The sequence below is a fragment of the Somniosus microcephalus genome, chromosome 2 (assembly GCF_052327205.1).
Source record: "Somniosus microcephalus isolate GS21.2 chromosome 2, FLI_Smic_1.0, whole genome shotgun sequence".
Classification (NCBI taxonomy): Eukaryota; Metazoa; Chordata; class Chondrichthyes; order Squaliformes; family Somniosidae; genus Somniosus; species Somniosus microcephalus.
In genome coordinates, this window is record NC_140988.1 from 340,903,431 (window position 1) to 340,922,695 (window position 19,265).

General features: G+C 41.1%; 1 protein-coding gene across 8 annotated transcripts in view; it reads left to right on the forward strand.

The window, feature by feature from the left end:
• Window positions 1-16,581, forward strand: part of LOC147123642 (protein FAM53A-like) — a 119,542-nt gene extending 102,961 nt beyond the window's left edge. For 6 of the 8 annotated variants that reach the window (XM_085975445.1, XM_085975446.1, XM_085975450.1 and 3 more), the window contains exon 5: window positions 15,539-16,581. In XM_085975445.1, coding sequence (XP_085831571.1) covers window positions 15,539-15,877 — 339 coding nt within the window. In that variant the 3' untranslated portion in view covers window positions 15,878-16,581. Of the gene's footprint in view, window positions 1-6,403; window positions 6,599-15,538 lie in introns of all 8 variants that reach the window. The other 2 variants (XR_015074979.1, XM_085975451.1) reach the window with 2 other exon arrangements.
• Window positions 16,582-19,265: the final 2,684 nt, after the last annotated feature.

Here is a 19,265-nt window from a genome sequence, read left to right on the forward strand (position 1 = left end):
AGTGAGTTACTTTTGCCATGCAACATAATGTTATGCTAGTATTAGCATGTTACTGGGTTTACTTGCAGTATATCTAAATAATACAGTTCTGTGAAATATATTTAGCAAAGTGAGGCTGTGTAATTTCCATCTGCCCATAACCACAGACAACCATTAACAATTTTACTGAAAACCCCACTGTGGAGACAGATTTTAACAATAATCCAGGAGAGATGTTCTTGGGTGGTTTAGAGTACCTAGGTTTGGGTACCAAATTTCGTTCAGCTTCTGCCCAAAAGAAAATTCAGACTTTCATAGCAATAATTAGGTGGATGCTTGTAATGGAGGGTTACATTTTTGATGGGGTGAAATATTTCCATATATTAACATGGGATTCGTGGAACTTACCAATTCATTTTGAATTGGCCAACATTTTGGTTTCAACTGGTTTCTAACCTCTTATTTTGCATGTATTTGCCTGTGGTATATTTGTACTTTTACTCACTTTGCTTCTTTTGCAGACTAAGGGTGACTTTAAGCATGTGCTGTTTGGATGCATTTGTGATTTAGGTTGGCTTGGATCAAACTGGTTTCTTCTATATCCAATCCACAATTAACTATCTGATGGGAGTAAGTGCATTGAAAGGATGTGAAAGCCCTTGTGCTCTGAAAGACTACTCTGGGAATGTTGTTACCCTAGTTTTGTGATTTGTATAGTTTATTATACTGTAACGCTAATGAGGAAACTTGCTCCCTGTGAAAAGCTAATTTGCGAGTTATACTGTGGGAGTCGGCCACTGCCTGTAAACTGGCACACTGATGTTGGATCTGTGAGCTGGCTGCAGTGCACACTTGTGATTTTTGGTGCTTTCTATTCAGTCCTTTTAAAATCGGATTTACAAGCCATGGCTAGAATGCAGGTTGTCATGTAATCTCATATTCTGTGGAAAAACTTGAGGGATATGTCTGTCTATTTTAATTCTGCCACAATTTTCAGTTTACAGTGGAGGAGCTGTACGGTTGCATACTCACAGGTTTAGCTTTTCCTAATACCCTGTATATTAGTATTATCAGTGATACGAATAGCCTGTTTCTGTGCTGTAAATACTTTGTAATTCATAGACTCACAAAATGGAATGAGCAGCCAGGAGCACTCGTACTGTACCAGTAATGTAACTTTTACACTCATTGCCTTTATATACTGTACAATCAACTTTCGGCTTTGTGTAGAAATTTACTGGATCCAGTGCACAGATACTGTTAGTGTTCTTGACACTTACGATAGCAATACTTCATGCACAATGATCGTGCATGAAGGGCTGAGATGGTGAAACCTGTGATCAAAGTGCAGATAGAGTAACTTGTGTGTGAGCTGTGCTGCATCATTAGCGATCATCTGTACGTGTGTTTCACTCAAGTTAATGCTGATGTCCTACACTAATTTATAGAAGGGAATTATTGGGACAATGCTTATGCATCTGTGTTAATAGACTACGAGTTTAAGCATATATATATATATATATAATGAAATGAAGGTCTCCATTAGTCGTACTATGCCCACCACTACTCCACTGTGGGCTTGATGTATTGAAGTTATTCATTTTGCACTTGTGGCACTTTTGTTGATGGAGAAACAACATACTGTATTGACTCGCATATAAGACGCACTCCCAGCATTAAATGTGTTTTTTTGCTTTTAAATGAGTGTGCCTTGTATGTGAATTAATATGGTTAAGCAGCCTCTTTAGAACCAGCACCTTATTGAAACGATTTGGAGAAAGGGACTGAGTGCAACATATCCAAGTTTGCCGACGATACAAAGATGGGAGGGAAAGCAGTGAGTGAGGAGGACATAAAAAACCTGCAAAAGGACATAGACAGGCTAAGTGAGTGGGCAGAGATTTGGCAGATGGAATATAATATTGGAAAGTGTGAGGTTATGCACTTTGGCAGAAAAAATCAAAGAGCAAGTTATTATCTAAATGGAGAGAAACTACAAAGTGCTACAGTACAAAGGGACCTGGGGGTCCTGGTGCATGAAACACAAAAAGTTAGTATGCAGGTGATCAGGAAGGCCAATGGAATCTTGGCTTTTATTGCAAGGGGGATGGAGTATAAAAACAGGGAAGTCTTGCTGCAGTTATACAGGGTATCGGTGAGGCCACACCTGGAATACTGCGTGCAGTTTTAGTTTCCATATTTAAGAAAAGATATACTTGCTCTCGAGGCGGTTCAGAGAAGGTTCACTCGGTTGATTCCGGAGATGAGGGGGTTGACGTATGAGGAAAGGTTGAGTAGGTTGGGCCTCTACTCATTGGAGTACAGAAGAATGAGAGGCGATCTTATCGAAATATATAAGATTGTGAGGGGGCTTGATCGGGTGGATGCGGGGAGGATGTTTCCACTGATGGGTGAGACTAGAACTAGGCATAATCTTAGAATAAGGGGCTGCCCTTTCAAAACTGAGATGAGGAGAAACTTCTTCACTCAGAGGGTAGTAAATCTATTGAATTTGCTACCCCAGAGAGCTGTGGAAGCTGCGACATTAAATAAATTTATAACGGAGATAGACAGTTTCCTAGCAGATAAGGGAATTAGGGGTTACGGGGAGAGGGCAGGGAAGTGGACGTGAGTCTAGATACGGATCAGCCATGATCCTATTGAATGGCGGAGCAGGCCCAAGGGGCCGTATGGCCTACTCCTGCTCCTACTTCTTGGGCCAGAAATTCGTGACCAAATGCGTGAGTACGGTCTGGGTACTCATGCATCTGGCCGTTGGAAATGCTGGCGTTCAGCATGCACAGCGCATGCGGGGAACGCCGGCATTTCCAGACCTCGGAACGAAGGGGTTCATAGGCACAGCGCGTGCGACTGCACAGGCAGCGCTTGCGCAGTGAACTTCGTAGATTTCATTCATGGATTCAGTGAGGGTAAGTCCTTACAAGTTACACTTGAAAAAAGCATGTGTAAAGTTGTTCCAAGGCTGTGGAGGAAGATATATTTTATCGTGGAGCTTCTGAAAGGCAATATTTTTGTTTCGGAAAGGGAGGGAAGTTATTTAAAGTAAGTTTTAAAGTTTAAATTTTTTTTTTTTTTTTTTTTTTAAACGGGTTTTCAGAACGGTAGGTAGAAGGAGCAATTGTGGCTGTGTGAATTGAATGTGAAAATGAGTGTTCTAAAATGAGTAATGTAACATTTCCAGCACTTTTAAGAAAGAAACTTTTCATCAGTAATAAGTAATTATGTATGTATGTCCACATATATTCCTTTACGTATATGTATGTATGTTTTATATTCCTTTACTTATGTGTATGAATGTATGTTTTTAATTATGATTTTCCAATAAGTTACTTTCTCTGAAAGTCATAATTAAATAATACATTCATACACATAAGTAAAGGAATATATACATAACACGCAAAGGAATATATACAGACATACATACTTTCAGAAGCTCCACGATAAGAAATATCTTCCTCCGCAGCCTCTGGAGTAACTGTACCCATGCTTTTTTCATGTGTAAGTTGTAAGGACTTGACCTCACAAAGCATGAATGAAAGCGGCGAATTTTACTGCGCACGCGCTGCCTGTGCAGTCGCACGCGTTCTGCCTCTGAACCCCTTCGTTCAGAGGACAGGAAATGCCGGTTTTCCCCACATGCACTGTGCATGCTGAAAACTGGCATTTCCTCCGCCCAGACGCGTAAGTACCCCGACCGTACTCGCGCATTTGGAAGGGAATTACTGGGCCAACATTTTACATGTCAATAAAATGAAAAATTTAACAATTGCACGATTTGCCCCCTCGCATCTGCGACTGAGGGTCCAAGGAGGTGCATTGCGCAAGAGGTCATCGTCGTACGTATCCTCACACTGTTCCCTTTCGGGAACTGTATGAAGTGGTGGAAGGATTTATGGCCGTGATTAACGCTCATTCCGTGACCGTAACCATCTTTGAACCAGCCATTAGGGTGGTTAGTCCTATGGCATGAGGGTTTTACGGGCTCCCACAACCCATCTGAGGGGGGGGGGGGCCCCACCCACACCCACACCCACGGACGCAAGTATCCCGCTGGATGTCCACCCAGAATTTATAGTTGGAGCTCCGACTCCACTTGCCGGGACTGACTGGAGTGGGGTTCAAAACCCTACTCCTTCTGGCCCAGCGGCGGGGATGCTTACTGCTACGCAAAAGGCCCACCCCGCACAAAAGGTGACACCCATACGTTTCCTGCGCCTTTTCCCTCCCCGTGACTGGAGCCCTATGCTGCCACTTGAAAGAGCAAGCTATCATCTGCCCTTTTTGCGGCGCCGTTGACTTCTCATTACCAATGATGAGCAGGTGCTGCGCCTCCACCTCCTTGAGGAGATTGCTGAGGTCATCAGTTCAATTGTGAGTTCTTTTAATGCCGTGAATTGTGCTCATTCCAGCCATTTCACGTTGCTAATCGGATTGGGCCTTTGGCATAGCGGTAGGATCCCCGCCGCTGGGCCAGATCAGGGTAGGGTTTCGAACCCCGCTCCAGACAGTCCCGGCAAGTGGAGTCGGAGCTCCGGCTCTAAATTTTGGGTTGACATCCAGTGGGATATTTGCGTCCGTGGGTGTGGGTGGCCCCCCCTCGTTGTATAGCTTGTGGGAGCCCGTAAAACCCTCCCGCCATAGGACTAACCGCCCTAATGGCTGGTTCAAAGATGGTTACGGTCACGGAATGAGCGTTAATCATGGCCATAAATCCTTCCACCACTTCATACAGTTCCCCAAAGGGAACAGTGTGAAGACACGTATGACGACGACATTGCTAAATAAATAAATGGAATTAAAAAAAATCTTTTAGGGCTTTTAAAAGTCTTTAAATTGCTTTAATTCTGTTTAAAACTACTTCAGATTCTTCAAAATAATGTAAACGTTTTTAAAAGTTTATAAAAGTTACCAAAAGCTTCAAAAAACTTCCAAAAACCTATTTAAACTGCTGCTTTGCATGTAAAAATGCTTAGCAGCTTGGCAGAAACATTGGGGGCGTGTCCTGTTAAACTGAGACCTCAAGGGGCGTGTCTCAGTTGCACAGCGCGCTCTAGGCTTCGCGCTGGCTGCACTCCTGGGTGGCGTGATGTCAAACGCTGCCCGGGATTCTTCAGATTCAAAATGGAATTCCAGGCGTCCCTGGAGGTGATCGGCAGGCGCGTCGGGTAAGTGCAAATCGGGACCTTGCACGCGCGGCAAGCCCCGTTCACGAATTTCTGGCCCCTTATGTTCTTGTTCTTATGTAAGACTGCCTTGGCAATAAGGCATGGTGTACTTCTGCATTTTGAGCTGTGAAGTCCCCAGGACTATTTCAACTTTTAGACAAAACTGGTTTTGGCCCCACTCTCTCCATTCGAACATGAAATCCATTGCTTGTTTACCCCAAACCTGGGCAGTTTTGCCGAGTGCCTTGCTGTGTGCAGAGTCCCCTCCGGTGTGGAGTGTTTCACACTAACGAGTAGAGGAGCAGTCAACGCAAGAAGAGTTAATTTGAAGGCTCTCGGGCCCGCCGCTCGTGTGGCAGCTGCAGCTCCAGTCATTGGTGTTGTCTGCTGGGTGGGGGGGTCGTGGGGGGGTGGAGGCTGGCAGCAGCTGCTTCCACTTTTCATTTCCCTCTCTGTAATTTAGTTTGGTCTAACAGAGTGAACTTGTTACAAAATATCATTAGGTTTAATGAGCTTGAAACTTGGCAAGCAGCTCCTGCATAAAGCTGCCAGAAATGATTGTTTTCAGCTGGCTTATTGCAGTTAATGAGCATTTCTGCACCAGCATTACCTTCCTGCAGATCCTGGATTTTTCATTGTCCACCTTTTTTTTAAAAAAAAGCAGTCATTGATTTAGATAGTGATGGATCTAACTTACAGTGGCTGAAATAATGTGAGAAGAATATAATAAAAGGTTGCTGTGTGTGTTGATTCAGTTGGTTTGAATTGTTGCCAGGCTGGGCCTACCAGTCAAAGTTCTCTTGAACTAGCCTAGTGAAGCAATTGAAGGCACATAGAAAATAAATCTCGACTGGAATACTGTCCATCTACCCAGGAAATCAACTGCGTGCAAAAGCAGAATCCCCGTTTCATACAAAAAGCTTCTGGGGAATGGCCGTTTTATATCAAACCTAGAGATTTTTATAGCACAAAACCCAAAGGCAGTTGTACATGGGAGTTGGTGTTGAGCATTGAAATGTGGGTGGTTTGGCAGTAGGCGAACACCTTCAGCCAGAAAATATAATTTTGGGTCTCAACAGTGCCAACTATTAGGCTGGCTCAGTTGGAATCACACTCCATTTTTAGTCAGAGGATCACTTGAGCACATAATTCAAACTAACACAACAGTGTCGTAGTGAGGGAATGTTGTATTGCTTTTGACGTGAGACATTAAACTGAAACTCTGTCTCCCTGTTCAGGTGCATGTTAGAATGGCACTAATTGAAGGGAATCCGGGAGATCCTCTGATGTCCCAACCAACACCACTAAAAACAGAATTTGTGGTCATCAACTCCTAGTAATTTTGCATACAGATGTAAATGTTTACCTACATAAGTTTGAAGTCATTCATGGTGTGATGATTTTGGGATGTTCCCAAAAGGCACAATGTAAATGTAAGTCTTTTTCAGCACACTTCTGAGAGACTTAGCTTGAGAGAAATTTTATGTAATGTTTAATCCTACCATTTTCTTAATGCATTATGTAAACCCAACTATTTAACTAGTGCTTGGTTGAAAATGTCTTTACTTAACCTGAAAGTATATCTGACTTCCTGTAAACGGATACTCCAAGCCCACATTGTAGAGACTGTTTTAGCAATGATAATGGCATGGCTCCTGTTAATCAGTGTCTCACCTGAGTTTATTGTGTGCTATCTTAAGCCTCCGCTATAAATTTTGCATTTACTGTAAATTTGTAACTAACTGATGACGGTATATGACCAAGTATAAATGGTTGGAATGATCCTGTTTGAGGTTCAAGAGTCTCTGAACTTCAAGCTGGCTTTGGTGTATATCTGGCAAGTAGCGCAATGCATTGTTGGAAAATCTGGGCAGGCCTGGTTAGACATTCGGTTTGGAGTCAAAACTGGATGTGGTCTTTTGGAGGACCACATCGTGAATAAGATGTTAACCTGATTAAATGAATCCACTATAAAACACTTAGTATTACTTTCCGTATTCAAGCTACTAAAGTAAAATTAGAATTAAATACTTGAATTTATATAGCACCTTATCACATGGTCAAAATATCTTTGCGTTTAGAATAGGTGAATTACTTCTGGAGTACAGTGAATCCTGTTATGTGGACAAATGCAGCAGCCATTCTGGTCCAGCAACATCTGACAAATGGCAGCAAAATGAATAACTAACCTTTTTCTGGTGTTGGTTGCGGGGAGTGGAACGTTAGCTGGGTATCAGAAGAATTTCCTGCTCTGAGTACCACCATCCACCTGAACATGTATACGGTAACTCAGTATAACATTGAAACTGAAGTACAGCACCTGGGACAATCTAGGATTCCCTCCGGACTACACTGGACTGTCAGTGTAGTTGATGTACTCCGAATCTAGTGTGTGACTTGAACATGCAAACTTCTGACCAAGGACGGAGCCAACAAAACAGCTGGAGTTGCACCTTTAAAATGTGAGCACGCTAAGGTTTTAAAACATCATCCAAAGGTCAGCAAGCTTGCTGGCCAGTGGTTAGGATCTAGCACTGATCGGCTTCTATGATCTACGGTGCCTTCACCATTACGAATAGCAGCAGCATACAGTTTTGGTTCATTCTTAGCCGCAATAGCACTGCCATTCAAGCTTTTTGATTTGTTTGTAAACAACAAAATAAAAATACCCAAATCAATCCTCCTCTTCAAAATATGTTCCCTGTAGTTGCATACATTTGTAATAAGGAAGGTTTAAAATTAGAATTTGAGAAATGCCCAAACAAGGTTATTACAATATTATTTTCAACTGAGAAGTTACGTTTGGGATATTGCTGATTGACATGTTACCGCTTTTTTTTTAAAAGGTAAAACCCCCAAAGTGTTTTTTCTGGAGGCAGGAGTGATGATCGAAGATGGGATGGGAGAACAAATGACCAAATTTGGTGCCTTTTATTCAAATAGGCTTCATTTTTTTAAAGGTGCATTTGCAACCATAACAGAAATAAATGAATTAGTTTTTTCAGAACTTGACTTTTCAGAAATTTATTCAATAACTTAATGATTAATGTAACTGCAGTAAATTGCAACACCAAAAGCTGCCGATTAGTTTGTGCTGTCTCGGTTGAATATTTGACTTCTGAATATTTCTACCACATAAATGGCAATTCCAAATCCAGATGTTCCCATTGCATTCATTCCTGTATTCCCAGAAATATGGCTTTCACAACATTTGCTGCCTAAATTACCATCTGTTTCTGTATAAACCTCAATTCTGTTAGTTCTGCACTCAAGTAAATTTTAATCTGAAAGGGTTATATTTTACAGTACTAAAGGGAGCGAGCGACATTAGCATAGTTAACTTCAAATTTTGAAATCCTATTTGAGGTGGCCTCGGGTGCATGAAGGGACCAGCTTGGCAAGAAAAAAATCTGTTTTACATTCCAGTTAAAAGGTATGCTAGCAATTGTGAGCGAGATCAAAGATACTAATATATACTGAGTTCCAACTGTGTGCCTGAGCGAGATACTGGAACAAGAATGGCCTGTCCCTCAGCATACATGTGTATGCGTGCATGCTTAGGTTTGAAAGTTGGCTGTGTGCCAGAATAAAGCCTCTTCATTCAGAGAAAACATACGGTTAAACCTCAGGATTTTTTTTTCTGAATGGAATTGAATGCTGTGGCTACAGGCAAAAGCCTTGCTTGAGAATGGGAGCTAGTGGATGAGTTCTAGCCAGGCTAAGCCGAAGATGGATCTTGGCCTTTTCTTTGTGAGCAATGCATGAACAATCAAAGAGCCTTTTTATCTCTTGTTCCCAAGAAGAGCATCCATTTAAAGTTCAAATTCCAACAGGCTTGGGAAGAAGGAAAACCGATAGCAGTAGGCTGGACCCAGGAGATGATAATCAACCGTCAAGACTGAGCTGCAAACAAACCAGTGCTTTGTCCTGTGACAGCAGATAACAGGCTGGGGTACTTAGTTCTGAACAGAGGCTCGAGGCATTTGGTGCAATGAAAGACCACTACTAAGGTGGCGGGCACTGAGAGCATATGGCGTTTTGCTGCTTTTGGATCACCGTGGGGATCACAACATGAAATTAGGCCTAAAGTGGGCTTTAATGAAGTAACCTTCTGCATTCGTAGTTTCCCGTTAGTCTTTGGCAGTAGGTTGTCTAAAGGATGGCCAAATCGCAGCCTTGGGGAAAGGAAATGGCGCCAAACAAATTCTGTGTATTCTTTAAAAAAATAAAAAAAATTAATTAAAAAAGAAAATTTTAATTGTACCCTGTAACATGTTTTACACTTGTTGGTTCAATCCATCTTGAATTTTTCTCTCCTGGTGGCTCTGTCTCTCTCTCCCCTCTTCTCCCTCTCCCTGCCAATCTGACCACCAGGTTGCACAGTTACAGTTGTCATTTCCATTCTAATATTAGCAATCACACATGAGTTTTTGTATCTTTCTCGGTCTCCTTTCATACATTCCAGTCCTGTGCCACCAATTTTATCTTTGGTGCTGCTGTATTATATGGCACATATGCAAGTTTGCAGAGGCACAAAGCCATCCAGGTTTTGGATAATGACTGCAGCCTGTGATTTTCTTAAGCAATTGTTGCACTGTGTGAGGCCACATCAGTGCACAATGCATAAGCCTTCATTTTAATTGCCTATGCACAAGGAATGCTGCAATAACTTCTAATCAACCTTTGTCTTATCCCTGGAGCTCCATCTCGCCGTTTAACGTAAAAAAAAAAAGAAAAATTGGTGATTGGGATTGAAGAATCTACCATCCCAAAAGGATGAGTTCCACAGTGATTCCTAATACAGTAAACTCTTTCTTATCCGGCACCTAGGACCAGGATGGTGCCGGTTGATGAAAAATTCTGGATAACGGAGAGGTATACCTACCAAGGCAATTTTTAACACAAATAAAAAAATCAAGAAATGTACTGTATAATTGGGTACTCACCTACAGAATGTTCCGTTAAATGTATGGTAGAATCAGCAAGATTACCGGTTATTGAGGTGTTTTGTATTGAGAGATCTATTTTGCCGGTTATTAAAGTATTCCGGATGATAAAGTGCCATTTAAACAGGAGTTTACTGTATAAGCATTGGGTGGGGTAGGAGGAAGGCAGGCAGTATTTAAGTTCATTGTTGTGCACAAGTTTTTAAACGTGGCTTGTGCAAAGGCACTATAAAAGGTAGTAATACATTTTAGATGCAGCAACAGCATCGCATTGCATCTGTGCCAGTGTTTATTGGCAGAGTGTTTGTCTGGAATATTTTTAGAGGTTCCTGAGGTGGTTATTTTATAAGCACAGCTATAAGCCTTGTGTAGGTCCATGAGTAAAAATAAATTAATCAGTGTCTGAGTGCATAATCAGTGAAACAAGTGATGTCCTCCTCATACTGGGTGTGGTGGCTTGAGATATGGCTGACCATTGGAATTGTTCACTGCTTGTGTGGGTCATTAGTTGGTGAGGACAGGGGCAAGTTCTACACTGGGTCAAATGGAAAAATGTTATGGTCTCATTATTGGGATGACAGCCAAGTTTGAGAAGAGAAGTTCCATTATTTATAAATAAATCAGTTAACCAATTAAGGCACCTGCAGGTACATTAAGGGAAACTTTGGTTAGAAAACCTGTTTTGGGGCCAGGATAATAGACCACCATTGATCTATAACAGATGACTAGCTATTCATATCCATTTAAAGCTTGCCATTTTATCACATTTTCTATTGGTCTCATTTATAAAAAAAAAAAAAAAAAATGAAATGTCTTACCTTACCTATTGCTAACTTACAGTTGCACTTTATTTTGTTATCGCACCTGTGGTCTGGGCAGCTGGTGAGGCACCTCTTTTCTCTGCATTTGGGATATCATGAAAAATGTAGACTTATTTTAAAATGATATTTTTAATTTGTGCAGGATGAGTTGTGTGTATAAAGGACAGATCTTAGCCAACAGTAAGATGCAATTAACTTTTTATTTCTTCTCTGGCAGTTAAGATTTCTGATCGGGCTCACTTGTGGTGAGCTGCTCGTCGCATCTCGCTGCTGCTTGTGCACTTTTACAGCTGCTGTTAGATAGATGGTAACGGGTGAATTGTAAAGTAACCGTCCAAAGGATGCAGTTTGGACTGATAAGTGCAACTTAACCACATTAACGGTCTAGCAATGCTGACACCGGTAACCCCCTTCTTAACCGGGTATTGTCACTAGTTGATCTGTTGGTTTCTATGAAAAGAAGTGCCAGGACCTACAAATTACCTCTGTTTTATCCTTATGATTTTTAATTTTCTTATCAGTTAAACATTTACTAAGTTGCAGCATTCTGCCAGCAGGAAACTGTGATCTGTTTTTCATCCTGCTCTAGATTGTTTTTAAGTTAAAGTGGCACCAGCTTATTGATTGGCAGCTTTCACCTTCTGCTCATTGACTGTTGACTGTCTTGAAAATGATATTGCTTAGCTATGGTGAGTTATGCCTACAGTGTAAAATGTTGGGGCTTGAAGTATCTTGAGAAATTCTACCTCTTCCAATTAAGTTAGAACTATAGAATATTACAGCACGGAAGGAGACCATTTAGCCCATCATATCTGTGCCAGCTCTTGCTAGAGAAGTCTCAAACTAATCGCACTGCCGTGCTCTCCATTCCCCCCCCCCCCCCCCAGCTCCTAATTTTGCTCTGTTTCAAAAGTTTATCTACTGTTTTCTTAAAAAGATGCAATGGTCTTTGCCTGAACTGCTCCCTGTGGCACAGAATTTCATGTTCTAACAACTTTGTAAAAAAAACCTCCTAACTCTCTCCTCAGTCTCTTGGTGACCATTTTAAATTGATGACCCTCTCACTGACCCCCCCCCCCCAACCAGAGGAAATGGCCTCTCCTGTTCAGCCTATTAAAACCCTTCATAATTTAAAAAACTTGTATGAAATCTCCTCCAACATCCTCTGCTCCAATAGAACTAGTCACAGTATCTCGAGTCTCAAATATTTAGCATCCAGCCAGGTATCGTCCTGGTGAATCGTCACTGGTTTTAATGCCCTTTCAATAAATGGGTGTTTAAAACTGCACACTGTACTCTGTGGCCTAACTTTTGTCTCGTATAAATTTATCTTTACTCCATTTGTAGATGAGTTCATGAAAAGGAAATGAGCTGCTTTATGTATTCCATTGTTGTGGATTCTGTTTTAACCACAGAAGTAGCAAGTGCAATGGGGAAATTCACAATTTAAAATGTATTTTTAAAATGCAGAGGCGTATTTTTTTCATGTAGAGGTGGTTAACTGCCTGCTATATTTAAACTCTTGTCACTAAGAGGCAACTGTAGAATTTGGGCCTCGATGTACTTTCCCAGTGTTCTCTCTGGTTTGCAGATGCAGACCAAAGTGTTTGCGGTAATGCCCTGCTGGAATGTAAATAACTGAAGCAGGAATCTCTTTGCAATTTACTGCTGCAACACTGCAGGACTATGTGCATTCACAGCAGCTGTGCTGATGGGAGATAAGAAATAGCTCCAACTTGTTTTTCAATACTGTGAAAAGCATTGGGGATCTTAAAATATGATTTGAGTCATTTCATTTTCCATATCTCTGCATTTGATCAGTTTCAAACTTGCTGTCAGATATAATCCAAAAAAGGTGGTTAAAAATATTTATAACCGCAGTGCTTCGCTTTGAGAAGCCAGAAAACCTTCAGTCTATGCCAACCTCTGGTCTTGAAACAGAAAACGCCATGTTTTAAGTCAGTTAACATGATGCAGTGGCTTGATTTCCATCAGTATATTGTGAAAGTATTATCTCATTGGTATTTGTGTGAAATGCTGTGTGGTTCTTGGTTTTGTCACTCCCTGCCTGATGCACCAAGCCCCCTTTAATATCAAAATCCGATACCAATTAGGTTTGCTTGTCTGACTAAAATGAGGGCTGTGCAAATTAAATGCATTACATTCCCATCACCGGTGTAAATTCCCAGGCAGACACTGATATTCTGTACATTGTTCATGGCACGTTGTCTTTCTGGAGGAACATTGATCAAATTATTTTTGTAACGGGTATTTTTTTGTATGCTTCTCAACGATTTTTTTTTTAAAAAGGCATAGTATGAATAAGATCTCTCCATCCTTGTTAGCCAAAATCTTTTTTCCAATTAGATTTTTTAATATTTTCCAAAATTGTTTTCTTGAAAGACTTTATAAGAATTTTTTTTTTTTTTAATGTTTTGGTTGATTTGTGAGATGGAGGCCTTGTAAATTTGATAATGAACAAAGAGCTCATTAATAAGTCTGCGATCCGTCTGCTTTATAAATTGTATGTGTGGAGGAGCTGAAGCATCATTAAGAGGTTTAACACCATTATGATTCTCGTGAGGCTTTTTTCCTTTCACATGGGATCCTTTAAGCCTGTGGCCAGGGCGTTTGCTTTTGTTTCATCAGACAACAACAACTTGCATCTATATAGAGCCTTTAACGTAGTAAAATGTCCCAAGGTGCTTCACAGGAGCATTAGCAGACATAATTTGACACCGAACCACATGAGATATTGGGACTGGAAAGAGGTAGGTTATAAGGAGCGTCTTAAAGGAGAGATAGAGGTGAAGAAGTGTAGGGAGGGAATTCCAGAGCTTCGGGCCTAGACAGCTGAAGGCACTTCAATGCAAAAGGCTTGTTGTAAGTGTTTGATTTGCAATGTAGATCAATTCTAAACAACTGTACAAGTTCCCCACCCAAGTGGTTTATAGTCATTGTATTCTCCTGTGGGGGGGAAGGGAGGGGTTATTGTAGAATTGGGTAACAGCAAGGCCGTGGAAACTGTTTGACATCCAGTCTTGGATGAGACATCATTTCCTCCAGCTAAACATTGGAACGAACAAAGCCACCATCTGCAGCCCCAGCACAAACTCCCTACCTTTGCCACCAACTCTCTTCCCCCTCGCCCCAGCCCCTGTTTCAGGCAGAATCAGATTGTTCACAACCTTAGCGTCCCATTTGACACCAAGCTGAGCTTCCAACCCCCACATCCTTTCTATCACAAAAACCATCTTCCTGCCTCCAGTCTATCAGCCGTCTGCTGCTGAAACCCTTATTCATGCTTTAGTCATCTCTAGACTCGGCTATTGCAATGCTGTCCTGGCTAGCCGTCCATCCTCCACCCTCCATAAACTTCAGCCGTTCCAAAACTCTGCTGCTTGAATCGTACCCCACAATAAGTCCCACTCATCCTGCATTTTCTCAGCAACACTGACTTCCGGTTCCCCAGTGCCTCCATTTAAAATTTTCATCCTGGTTTTCAAATCGCTCTAAGGATTGCCTTTTCCTATCTCTGTAAGCTCAGTGCTACAAACCCCACTCCTCCACCCCCCCCCCCCCCCCCCCCACACAACTTTCTGTTGCTGTCTCTGGCCTCTTGTGAATTCCCCCCTTCCTTTGCCAAATCATTGGCAGTAGTTCCTGTAGCCAACTAGGCCCCATGCTCTGGAATTTCCTCCCTACACCTCCCTCTCCTTTTTAAGGTCCTCCTTAAACCCACCTCTCGACCAAGCTTTTGGTTACCCCTCCGAATATCTCATCCTTTGATTTGGCATTCATTTTTTCATTGCAACTCTGAATGCGATGTTTTTCTGCATTGCAGGTGCTATATAAATGCACGTTATTGTACTGCAGTGGGTCAGTTGAAAGGGCTCTACCATTTTCCACATGCAGACCCCTTGGGGGGAGAAAGAAACCAGTTTCAATCATTTTGATATTCTCCTACACTTTCTCAAGTGGAATAAACATGTTTGGCAGTGTAGGAGTGAACTACAGGAAATAAAAAGTTCATCACTGTTTCTTTACTTAAAAGGGTTATTAGTTATCCATTGCTTCCATGTATAGTCTAAGGCTATTAGGTGTCAATCCTTGCCTCAGTGATACCTTCTGACTCCGAGGCAAGAGTGCTAATAGATTCAAACCATGTTCCAGCAACTTGAGCACATAATTTAGACTTTGGGAAATGGTTCTATATATGCAAATTTTTCTCTTTACATAGAATTTTACAGCACAGAAATGGGCCATTTGAACCAACAGGCGTGTACTCCACAAGAGCCTCCTCCCACCTTATTTAAGCTAGCCCGATCAACATGTTCTATTCCTTTCCCTCATGTACTTGTCTAGCTTCCCCTTCAATGCATCATCGTTCCCTTTTTTAATTTTTATTTTTCATTTTTCCCTTTCCCTCTTCTCTCTCCTATCCTCTTTCTTTCTCATGAAGGTTGTGCAAGAGCTACTAGAATGGGACTCGAGTTGTAATCATTCCCTAAAAACAGTTCTATTGTGAGAAATGTGTAGTTGTAAGTGGAATGATTCAGAGAACCATACCAGTTCTTTATTAACCCAAGCTGTCTTTTTATTTCAGACGTTAAAGAACTCAAAAAGCCTTTGCTCGCTTGACTATGAAGAAGACGATGATGACGACGAAGATGATCACCATATGAAGACTATTGTGTCCTCACCATGTGATTCAAATGACCTTTTAATGAACATCATCACTCCAGGTTCCAGTCCAGTCAAAGAGCGCGACTCTACGAGGTATCATGTCCCAGGGAGCCGAGATGGCTGCCACCCAAGGAATTATGGGAAAGAAGTCACTGTGAGTGAAAGTGAGGAGGATATAAGCGATTGTGAAAGCACTGAAGAAGGAATATTTCCGCTGGACTGTGGCGATCTGGATCTAGAACAAATAGAAAACAACTAAATGCTGCAACAATGTTCTAGATAAGACTGGTTGTTTTTATACTTTCTGTTGTGGTAGAGGATTACCTTTGCATAACTCATGTCCATTAAAAAAAAAAAAAAAAAATTCTATTGGTTATTCTGGGCTGCTTGAAGGTTTTTTTGTGCAAAGCATCAGTAGTCCACGTCATGTGTGCAGAGAAGAAGGTAGAGGGTTCAGCAACTTTATCTTGGATGCACAAGGTTGTCAGTGTTTAGGGGTTGAGAAACCTTTTGGAGGAAGAGATTTTCTATAAATCCATCTCCTTTGAGGATATTTTGCAGTCTGTAGCTTTTGAAATGGCGAGAAAAGCTGACCTCTACAAGGATGTGAATTTTCTTTTTTTTAAAAAGGGCATTCTACATTAAACTACACAAGTTTAACTACAGTGGTGTCGGTGCGGGTATAGTGCTGCTTTTTGTGGAGAAAAAAAAGTCTGTTTCAACAAAAAAAATTGACGTTTTACTTTTTAAAGAGAACAGTAATGGCTTTGATAAACCCGAACTGGCCAAATAGACACAATGGACATCTCGTACTACGGTCACAAGAATGTAAGAAGCACTTGAGCTTTGGAAAGAGACTGTGATTGCCTGTGGTGATCGATTTCCCCGGAGTCTAAACCCTCAGCAATACTAGAAGGAAGACTTAGAGTCTTTAAATGAAATAAAATGGATTTTTGCTTTGCATTTCCTCTCGTAGTGTGCTGTTATTTCCTGGATTTTTCTGCATTGCTATTTAGAAATCCACATTCTATACAGTAAAAGAAGAACTCCAAGATGTGCAGAAAGTGTCCTTTACAGGCAGAGGTATATTGAGGCCAATTTTTTTGAACTATCTTTTGTTCATAATTACTACAGGATGGATAAAGTAATGTTTTAAGATGGTTCTTCCAAATTAATAACTCTTGGAGTAATTCAGTTTACAAATTTGTTTCTTTTTGAACCAAGTGTTATGGATGATGTCTAGACTTTATTTGTTGCTGGAGGTATAAAAGGAAGATACTAACTAGGGGTGAACAGTTAGCTTTGTTCTCTAGTATCTTGGACATGGAGTGGTAACATTGCCTTCAGGAGTACTATTTTTAACCAGATCAAATCAAGAATTATCATTTTTTGGGGTGGGTGGGGGGGGGCTGTTTTTTAAAAATATTTTTGCTTTATATCCTGGGCAGTGTTTTGGAGTCTGAGATTGCTGGTACAAACATTAGCACTCTTGCCTCTGAATGAGAAAATCATAGGTTTAAGCCCCACTCTATTGACTTGGCCACATAATCTCAGTTGATACTGCAGTGCAGTTCTGAGGGAGTGCGGCACCATCAGAGAAGCCATTTTGTGGATGAGGTGTTAAACGAGGCCCCGACTGCCCTGTCCGGTGGACTTAAAAGGTACTAGGGCACTTTTCAAAGAAGCGCAGGGGAGTTGTCCCGGCCAATATTTATCCATCAACCATTACCACCAAAAACCAATATCTGTTCAGTTATCTCACTGCTGTTTGAGACCTTGCTGTGTGCAATTTGGCTGGCACACTCCCTACATTACAACAATGTTTACACTTCAAAGGTACTTCATTGGTTGTGAAATGCTTTGGGATGTTCTGAGGTCATGAAAGACACTTTTTTTTCAGAGCTAGTTTTTTTCTTAAGCATGTACTTTAGTCGGGTCACAGTCATTAAAGGAGGGGATAGTATGAGGAAGTATTTCCAGCATGAAGGAAATAATTCCCTATATGTATAATGTCAGTCACAGTCGTCTTGTCTTTTAGGATATATTGTTGAATTGAGTATTCATTTAAAGCAGTATTTGAAGTTCCTTGCTTAGGAATCCAATCCCAAGCGCTGATTTCTGGAGTTAACTGAGAAATCCCATAACTTTTTTAAAATGTTATTCTTTGAGTGCTGACAGATCTAATTTATGACCCAGCTCTTGACATGACCATTAAATGACATGCTCATTAAAGGTAGCATAGGTCAGACAGAGTAGGAGTGGCCAGTTCTCGTCACTAAAGGACATGTTGAACCAGTGGGTTTTTACAACAATATGGCAAGTTTCATGGTAATTTGTTAATAACCAGATGTATTGAATTCATTTTCACAACTTGACCACAATTACTGGGTTTCTAAGCCAGTATTATGACCACTATACTACCGTACAGTATCTTCATTTAGTCACTGAAGAGGAAACCTAAAATTGCAAATTCCCATGGAAGGGAGTGGGAATAAATATAACGTAGAACACCAGGTAGAGAGGTTTATTATATAGATAAATGCTGGGGAAACTCCTCTTCCCCAGCCCCATCCACCTTTTTGACTTTACATCAACTGTGTGAAACCAGCTTCCTCACTTAATTTTCAAAATATTTAAGCATGGAATGAAAAGACCACTTGACCCATTAAGCCTTTTCCATAATTAATTGGCCATATTGTGGACGCTACTCAACTTTTGATGGACCTCTTAGCTCAGGAATCATATTGGAGAATATTTGATCAACACTGTTATTCCTTGTAGCCCATTATTTATATGTATCCACCTTGATAAGAGTTAATTGTCAAAGCTTTAACTGCTTTGCTGAATTTGTTCTATGTAACTAGTTTTGAGAGGGGGGAAAAAAGGTCTCTGTTCATTTTTGAGACCTATTTGTACTTTGTCCTTGTCAAAAATTTTAGATATGCACTAGATATTAAGAAACATAGAAAAATAGGAGTAGGCCCTTTCAGCCTGCGCCGCCATTCAATATGATCATGGCTGATCCTTTTTATCTCAATACCATATTCCCGCTCTCTCCCCATACCCCTTGATGACTTTTGTGTCTAGAAATCTATCTATAGAAACAGTCTCACTGATTCAGCATCACCAGTCACTTCCATAAGTGATTCCCACAGCCCCTAACTTCAAGAGAGTAGCTTTACTGGCCAATATGTAGTTAAATGATGGCGTGACCTAGGAACCATCACATTAATATTTCTTCTAGTCCATACAGGTAATCTTGCAGGTAATGCCACAAATGAATGAAGAGGCTGATTATGAACCAACATACTTTTATTTTACATGGAATATATGAATGAATAGAATACAGTTTTCATAGAGCAAAATCATTGAAACTCACGATCATAAAAGTAATAAAAGCCCCAGGCGTCACCTGTGGCTCAGTGGTCGCACTCTTGCCTCTGAGACGGAAAGTTGCGGGTTCAAGTCCCACTCCAGAGACTTGAGCACAAAATCTAGGGTGATATTCCAGTGCAGTGCTGAGGGAGTGCTGCTTTGTCGGAGGCTGTCTTTTGGATGAAACATTAAACCGAGGCCCTGTCTGAGCTCTCGGGTGGGCATAAAAAAATCCCATGGCACTATTTTGAAGAGGAGCAGGGGCGTTCTCC